General features: G+C 37.4%; 1 protein-coding gene across 1 annotated transcript; it reads left to right on the top strand.

Moving 5' to 3' along the window:
- The first annotated feature begins 317 nt into the window (after positions 1-317).
- On the top strand, positions 318-3,172 carry LOC149253693 (uncharacterized). The gene is made up of 2 exons (XM_089459998.1): positions 318-842; positions 922-3,172. Exons 1-2 carry the CDS (start codon positions 318-320, stop codon positions 1,924-1,926), a joined length of 1,530 nt encoding a protein of 509 aa, XP_089316124.1. The 3' UTR covers positions 1,927-3,172.
- Positions 3,173-8,959: the final 5,787 nt, after the last annotated feature.

The raw sequence follows: 8,959 nt of genomic DNA, 5'->3' as shown, positions 1-8,959 counted from the left end.
AAAATGAGACCTGTTCTAGATGAAGCTATTAAAGCTAAAGAACAGATTACAAGAGATTTGAATGTTATAAGCTGGAGACATGTTCTACAATGGTTGAAAAAGAACAACTTGAGACAGAAGCTATGAGAACAAGGCAGCTGACTGATGAACTTAATGGTCAAATATCTCAACTTAGTGATGAAATGCATGAAATAAAGGCTGAAAAGGTTAAAGCGATGAATGATCTTGATGAATTCAAGGTCTTGGTCAAAAAATTAGAAAATGAGAGAGCAGAGCTATCTGAAGATCTTCATGTAGTGAGAGCTGAGCTGTAGCAAATGAAAAAAGAAGCTGATTTCCACCAAAAACATGAAGAAGAAAGGAATCAATTCTCTGAGGAGAATGCCAAACTTTCTGCAGAGCTATATGATTGCAAGGAATATTTATCAAGGAGGCAAGATGAAAAGTCAGAACGTGATAAGCAATTGAGAGATATGGTACTTGAGCTTCAGAAAGCTACATCAGAAAATATGAATTTTGCAAGCAATGTGTGCAAGCATAGACATATGTTAACAGAGGTAGAGGGTGAATGCTTTCTACCTATCCCTGAGGCAAGATGCGACTCAGCTTTGTTGCAGAGTCAAACAGAACCATTGCATGGAGAGTATACTGACCAAGAAACATCATTGGGTGTTCAGAAAACTGATTGTCAAAATTCAACAGTTCATAAGGCAGAAAACATTGAGGAAACCATTCAACCATCTAAATCTATTAATGAATCAGAAATTTCAAATATTGATTTGCAGCTTGCTACTGCTGTGAGTTTTACAGTAAAACAGCTTGCAAAATGTACAATCTTGCAGGTAATATTTGAATTCCATAGTTTAGAGATTTCAGAAATGCAGAATTCATTTGAAAAACTAAGGAGTTTCTGTGATGCAGGGGGAGAGAGATTCAGCTATACAACAACTTGCTATTATCCATGATCAGCTTAGAAAGTTGGTCCAGCAGCAAGAGAGGATGACTGAGCATAGTGAAGAGCTAGTTGATCGTCTGCGGCATGCAGAGTCCAGTGAAGTTGGAGAAGAAAACATGCAATCTTTTGTGGCATTGGACATCCTGGTGGCTGACTGTAGCAAGTTCATGAAACATTTGCAGAAAGCATTGGATGAAAGATCACAGTTTGAACCCACTATAAGAGAACTTGAGTCTGTTTTGTTTTCAAAGGACCAAGATATTCAAGATAAGAATGTTAAGTTAGTTGAGCTATCTCAGAAATGTGCCCAACTTGAAGAGATTAGTGGTAAGTGCACAGTACTGGATGAAAAATGCACTGAAATGGCTTTTCAAGCAGCCCAAAATGCAAATGAAAGAGATTCCTTACATTTGGAGGTAGATGCCCTTAGAAAATCTCTTTCAGAAAAGGAAACATTAATGAAAGCTTCTTCAGAATTTTATTCTGACTTGAAACACCAGTTTGACACTACCATAGAGAAGTTAATAGCTGCCATTGAGGAAGTCATTCAAGATGAGACTTTGGCATCTGTTCCTTGCTCGGAGAGAATGTCTTATCTGGAGACAAGCCTCCTTTTTCTTATTGAGGAGTATAAGGTAGCTTTTTCACAAGTGAACCTGGTTCATAAATGCTTACTTGAGCTTGCTTCTAATTATGGAAACTTGTTGGAAAAAAAACCGACACTTTCTTTGGATGTGTTCCTCAGAGAAGTCTTCAGTTACAAAGAAAAGGAAGTAGACCAGTTAAATGAAGAAGTAAACGTAATGAATTCAATTAAAACTCAGCATGAAGAAGAAATTAAGGAACTGAAGGACCGTTTATGTAAATTTGACGAGAATCTTAAAGAAATGAGCATGGATAACAGCAAAATGAGAACTGAGCTTGAGCAGACAGAAAGCAAATTGTCATCAGTGAGAGAAAAGCTTAGCTAAATGAATTATCTGAAGAAGTTGAAAAGCTCAAGGAAAGTGGTGATGCAAAGATGATGGAGCTTCAGGGTCTTCAGGCTGCAATGACCACAAAAACTACAGAACTTGAGGAAATGACTAAAAAGCAAGAAGAAGTCTATTTAGCAGTGGCATCACATAGAGTAGAGATAGAAAGTCATATACAACAAAATAGAATAATGGCTGAAGAGCTAGAGACAGTGAAAAAACAAAAGGATGCTTTACAGGTACAGCTTGAGGAGGCAGAAGAGAGATCATCAGTAATAAGGGAGAAACTGACTATGGCAGTGAAAAAAGGAAAAGGGTTAGCTCAACAACGAGAAAATTTGAAACAATCTCTGGATGAAAAAATAGTAGAACATGAGCAGCTAAAAACGGAGTTGCAATTACGTGACTCTGTGATTAATGAACATAAGCAGAGAATCAGCGAGTTGTCAAGTGAGCTGGAGCGCTTTGAAAGTCTAGAAACAGATGTATTTTCCTTAAAAAGTCATTGTGCCGAGCTAGAGAAGAAGTTACTTGAGAGCAACAATACAAGACAGAGTATAATGAAGACATTAAACACTATTGACTTTACAGATGAAGTTTTATACCAGGGTCCGGTCAAGAAAATTGATTGGCTTGGTAAATCAGTGAATGAACTACAGCAAAAGATAGGTTTTGCTGAACAAGAAGCTACAAAATTCAAAGGAGAAGCTAACATACTAGCCACTAAGTTGGATAAGGTTTTTGAAAGGGTGCACTCCCTTGAGAGTGAGCTAGCAGATGCAGAAAACAAAATCTCAGCACTTTCAAATGCAAAAAAGGCAGTAGAAACAGAAAGTGACCATGAGATACAAAACATCAAGGATGATCTGGTTGCACGCACTGAAGAGTTAAGAGAAGCTCATTCAAGGGCAGATGACCAGATTTCCAAATTGTTGAAACAACACGCTCAGTTGAAGCACTTAAAGGAAGAATATGGCTGCTTGCTCTCTCTTTTAGCACATGATTCTTCCAGGACGCAAGAGGTCTTGAGAAGTGTGGAGCTCTCTTTTCAAGATATATTAAGTCAACTTGATGCTTCAAAAGGGTTAGAGTTGCCTAGTATTGATCTTATGAGTGGATGGACTTATCCTAAAATTAAACAACCCAAGGAGGTAATGCCAGAGTGCCATTGATTGTTGAAATTGGTGTGATATATCATATAAAACCTGTTTTATAAAGTTTATTATTTTGTTTGTTGCGTTTATCATATCACTTTAGAGTAACACTAGATGGGTTATGCTTCATGAACCTGCAGTCTGACCAAAATAAACTCCTTCATCCATAGGATTCACTATTCAGTAGTAGACCATTAAGGAAATGAGAGACATCCATAGATATGCAGAATACAAACGAGATTCAAAATATGCCCATAGTAATATTTAGAGGTCAACTATTACGATTGACAACTCTGCAATCTTTGTAGTTGGCCATGCCCTATTGGTTTTCGTCTAATACTTACCCATTAAATGTCCAGGTCAAGAAATTCTTTGATTTGAATATAGTTTTCAAAGGGGTGCCTACACGAGAATTGATATACTTAACTTCAAATGATGCTTTATTTGGTGGATCTCTTGACTGACCAATATTAATGGACTAATGTTTGGATCTAACTATTAAAATACTTAGCTATGATCTGTCAAACTTGTAGTTAAATTAGAGCTCAAAACTAAAAACTGTTAGAAATTTCAGGGTCAGATATCAAAGGATTCTGACGCCATGTTAGAAATTAGCATATATCTTGCAGCGGAAGAATTTATACTTTTAGAATTTTATCTTCTGTCACCATTTAGAGAAAACTGTTACCATTGATTTACAGGAATTCACATATAGCAGAACAACATGAACTTGCTTTAATTTAATAATGCAGAATACGGAAGAGTACAATAGTGTGATGCTGTGCTATATGGCACTAATGACCCTCAAAATGATTTACAGCTCACAGGCCAACTCAGAACTTACAGCTCTAATATCCCTGTTACAATATGTAAGGCTTATAGAACCCTGTAATCATTTTTGCCTGTAAGGCCACTTATAGACACTTATATGCTACGTCAAATCTCAGAGCATATTATTCTAGGGTTTGGTTGTTTGAGTTTTCAGATCTTGATTTCAGTTTCTGTTCCAAATTCCAGCTTGATTGTGTGCTATGGTGGTTGCCCATGTTCTTCTTTTCTCTTTCCAGGTGGGCAGGTTTCTGGGATATTCAGCACCATTTCCCACCTTCTGGTTTGGCCCCTGACATTATTAGGGCTTCACCATTCATATCCTGCTTGCTGGCAGTCTCAACCTTTGGTACTTCTTCTATATGCGCTGATGCCATCTATTGGCACTTATATTCTTATATTCACCCTTATATTCTTCTTTTGCAGAGGACAATGCAGTTGTCAACTGCCTTTTTTCTATTCGATGATCCCACCTACTGATCCCACCTAAAATGCAAACCAGATGATGATCTTCTGCCATCTGCACATCTGGCCCAGTGAGAATATGTAAATCTGACCAGCTCAATTATCTCATTCCAGGTATACCACAGGCCATATCTCAGTGTTCCTTATATATGACGTAGAATCTTCTTTTCCGCTCTCAAATAGCTTTTCAGAATCAGGCATCAGTGTTCCTTTTATGTGACATAGAATTCTCTCTTCTGCCCTCAAATGGCTTACTTTAGGATCATCCATATATCTTGAAACTACTTTTAACTGCATAATTGATGTTAGGTTGTGTTGTAAACTAAATCAGGCTTTTGACGAGCTGTCAGTGTAGTGTCCTATTGACAGGCTTACTTTTTTTCATCTGTGTTTAGCTTCCATAAGAATATCCTTAGGCATGCACTTTGTCATCTAAAACTTTTTCAATGGGTTTTATGCATGCCTTGTTTGAGATAAAAAAGGTTCTTTTAGGATTTTGCTAAACCTCCTTGACCAAGTAATAATGCAGAACTCCCATGTCCATCATGTTAAATATCTTCATCAAATTCTGCTTCATTGCCTTCTCGCAATTGCCTGTTATAATTAGATTATCCATGTACAGATTTGCTAATAGCAATCAGTGTTCCATGGGGACGTGTTCCTTAGGGTGGGGGGTTGCACCTCCCATGTTTTCCACCCTCCAGGGATAGGGGGTTGCTTGGGGAAATGTTTCCCCAAATCCCCCTTTGGGGGAAACTCTGGGAAATGCATGGCAAAACATGGGACACATTTTTTCAAAAGGGAGATGCCTGCCCCCTCTCCCCCTCCCCTCCAGATTTTTGGTCCATCAACCCATGATGTAATGGTCTAGGGTAATTTTTCCCTAGAATTTCTTAGGGCACTTGGGCTTCAACATATTTCTTCTTCTTGCACAATAGCTGAGTTCAATAGAATTAATACGTATTCAATAAAAGTTCAATAAACCCAATAGTGAATATATCATTCAACAAATCCACCAAACAGTATAATCCAAGTTCCACAATATAGTTTCAATAGATCAGAGTAAATTCAACAATACAGAAGTACCCTAACCAGAAACATCAAATTATCCAAGTACAGTTTCCTAACAGCAAAAACTCTATGTGAGCTCTTCTCTGGACAAAATTCCCAAAGTGTCACCAAACCGTACTTATTTCCTGCCTCTGTATTGTCTTTGGAAAGCTCAGACCTCTTCCACAAATCTCAGACTGTTGCAACCGTAACCCTCTCTGCTGTGTACAGGTACTGATTCCTTTCCAGAACTTTAGATCTACCCAAAACAGGAAATAATTTGTTCTCCAAATGTCTCTGGTCCGCTCAGAATCTTTGCCTCAGGTATGTTTCGGTGCCTCAGACCTCTGTTTGAAAAGACCTCGGTTGCCTCAGGAACACATCACTTCTATCACAGGAGTCTTGGGTAACACAAACCCCACCGTGGCCCTGATGTTGTTTTAGAATGGAGGTCTTGGTCTACCTGTGCAGGCTTACTCCTGCTTTGGCATCCTCAAAAAATACACAAAATGATTTACTGTTCACCAAACTTGCCACTCAAATTGAATGTTTCAATATAACTTCGACCTGCTACAGACTGCCCTTACAAGATTTTTCAAGTCTCAGGACCTTCTTTCTGTTCAGGCCTCAACTTCCAGGAGTAACGCCTACTGTTTAGGTGCTTTCCACAGAACTTAGATGCTGTTCAAAGGTTAATCACAGAGAGATCCACCCAGATTTTGCTTGCTTTGCCACCATACTATACTGCTTCTCATATAGAAGATACCCTGTTCTAGAACAAATAGAGAAAATGAAAAAAAGAACTAACTAGGGTGGAATTTTCCAGCACCAAAATTAGTATAGGAGAAGGGGTCTTGACTCTTAAAAGTTAAAACCCTCAGAGCTAAGCTCAAGAACACAAATGAATTGCTCTACAAAATCATGATGATCATTTGATCTCAACTTCTCTCTATTTATAGATTTCTCCACGGGCTTCAAGATGTGGGGGTTGTGGGTGCAACCCCTAATTTTGGGTTCTTTTGCTCCAGCCAATCCAACTTTTGCCCCAATTTGGGAAAAAATGGGTTTTTTACCCCTTTATCAAGGCTATAGCCTACTGGGTCAGATAGGCTATTTTGTCCCTCATCATCCCTTCAATTTGAAGAGGAAATTATAGTCCCTTCTACCCAAAATTGCTTGCACTCAAGCAATTGCAGATTTGGGTTCTGTAAAATTCATTTTCCTTCCCACGTGGCGTCCTCCTCTAGTAGACACTTCCATCTAATAAGATATTCTGGGATTGTTCACCCTCTTAACTTCTTCTCTCGTACGATCATGATTGTTTCTGGAATCAATTCTAGTCATCCTGGAAAGACCATCAACTACCACACGATTATATGTTAGACGATTGCAACAATTTCAGCCATTGATCGTTGATTCAAAAGGGTTGCCCAAACGGTTTGGGCGTTTCATTTGGCATCGAATAGTTTCATCTTCTCGAAATATCAGGGGTTTGAGATAGGCGTACGGGATACGAGGCGTACTGTGTTTTGAAAAATTTTCTCCGTTAATTATTTTCTCTGAGTCTGAGTACTTGTAGCAGAAGGCATGAATTCTCAAGGAAAGGGTTCGCTGGAATCGGTGGATTATGCATTCCTTGGTAGGATATTAGATTGGGCTGGGCTTTTCACGCAGGCAGGAATTCATAATCGGCGCTGCAAGTGGTGGATTATGCATTCCTCGGCAGGACATTAAATTGGGCTTCTCACGCAGGAGCCAACAATTATTGCTGGGTCCCCGTCTTCCATCGTCGCTCACAGAGATCTGTATGTACTGTATTCTGCCTCTTTTGTTTCCTTCCCGATTCAACAGATTCTGGACAATTTCTGTTCAAGGTTACAAAATTGTGAAATCCAAATGTCTGGTCTTTCGAAAATCAAAGAAAGTCGCATATAATTTAAATAATTGATACAATTATTTTAAAATTTAGCATTCCAATCAGCGTTTCGATAATTAATTAGTTTCCGGGCCGGTTAATATTTGACACTTTCGCCTCTATCTCCGGCCTGGATTTTGTCTGTCAGAGTGCCTGCCAAATTTGGCATACATGAAGGCTTCCCGCCGTGAATTCATAGAAGATTTCGTATAAATTACGAGATTCATGTTTTAGGAGTTGGAAGGTTAGTACAGGGTTTGGATTTGAATTTTTTGTATTGATTAGGTTTCCAGCCAGGAAATTCATAAAGCCTTTGTGATCAGGATAACAGCTGAAGTCAGATCACGATTTTGGAGGATATGGATCAGTTTTATCGGTTTTATCTTGAATAAAATGGGTTGTTATTACCGTAGAAAGATATTTGACATCAATAGAGCTCCCTCTGAGTGAAAAAAGGACACCAATAGAGCTCAGCCACCGGCTTTTTAGCCCTTGCTGGTGCACCCTGCACTCAGTGGGATGTATGAGATTTGCGGCATTTAATGTAGATTGGTAATGGTAATAAATGGGTTGAGAGTTAAAAATATGTGTTTTCTAAATCTGTTTAAATCAGTTTGATACGATATATAATAAGGAGTTTTCATATGAATTTGATTATGATTTAAATTCTGAAAAACAAAATATTTTTATGTTTGCATTTCATTTTTATATTAATTATTTGTAATATTAACATAAAATTTAGGTTATTATTTTAATATATTTTTTCCCAATATTTTATAAGTTAAAATGATCTTGAAATAAACATTATATCTGATAAATTAAAAATAAAATTTAATATAATAATTTTAAAAGTTTATCTGAAAAACATAATTTAAAATGTAATATACATATAAATGCATATTAGTAAAAATTTATGTCTTTATGGATCACTAATATCTTATATTTACCTATTATTATAAATAATATAATTTTCCTTTGAATAAATATTGAAGATGATATGATTTTCCGTTTAAATAGCTCCAATAATAATCAATAATAACCATTCTCACAAGTAACCAGCATTATTCGTTACGTATCATAATCAATAATAACCATTCTCACAAATAACCAACATTATTCATTATGTAGGGAAACATAAAATAGTGAAAAATAAATGGTCCACGTTGAGATGCCCATAGAAGGTATCTTTCTGATTCATCCATCATTGATTTGGGGTTTGCCTGATCATGGCTTTAATGGGATGCTGCAATTTGTGGATTATGCATTCCTCGGTAGGGCATTAAATTGGGCTTTTCACGCTCATCTTCAATCCTCGCTTCCAGATGTATGTATTTACTGTGTTCTACCTCTTTTCTTTTCTTGCTAATTCAACAGATTTTGTACAAATCCTATTGAAGGTTTCAAAATTGTGAAATTTGTGGGGTCTGATCTTCGAAAAGCAGAGAAGCTTGCGCATAATTTAAAACATTGATGCCTGAGATTTTGAAATCTAGCATTGCAAGGGAGCAACTCGATAATTAATTATTTAGGAGGCCAATTAATGTTTTGACCTGGATTTTGGCTGTCAAGGTGCCTGCCAAATTTGGCAGACATCTAGCCTTCCTGCTGCGAATTCATA

This window comes from Pinus tabuliformis, chromosome 7, assembly GCF_031772625.1.
Source record: "Pinus tabuliformis cultivar Carrire ecotype Pingquan chromosome 7, CPIR1, whole genome shotgun sequence".
NCBI classification, from domain to species: Eukaryota; Viridiplantae; Streptophyta; class Pinopsida; order Pinales; family Pinaceae; genus Pinus; species Pinus tabuliformis.
The sequence above is the reverse complement of the archived record's forward strand: the minus strand, read 5'-3'. Positions and strand labels throughout refer to the sequence as shown.

Coding starts and splice junctions, on each gene's coding strand:
- LOC149253693 (XM_089459998.1), top strand. CDS start 318: ATGAAAAAAGAAGCTGATTTCCACCAAAAACATGAAGAAGAAAGGAAT. Junction 843..921: donor CAAAATGTACAATCTTGCAG/GTAATATTTGAA, acceptor TCTGTGATGCAG/GGGGAGAGAGATTCAGCTAT.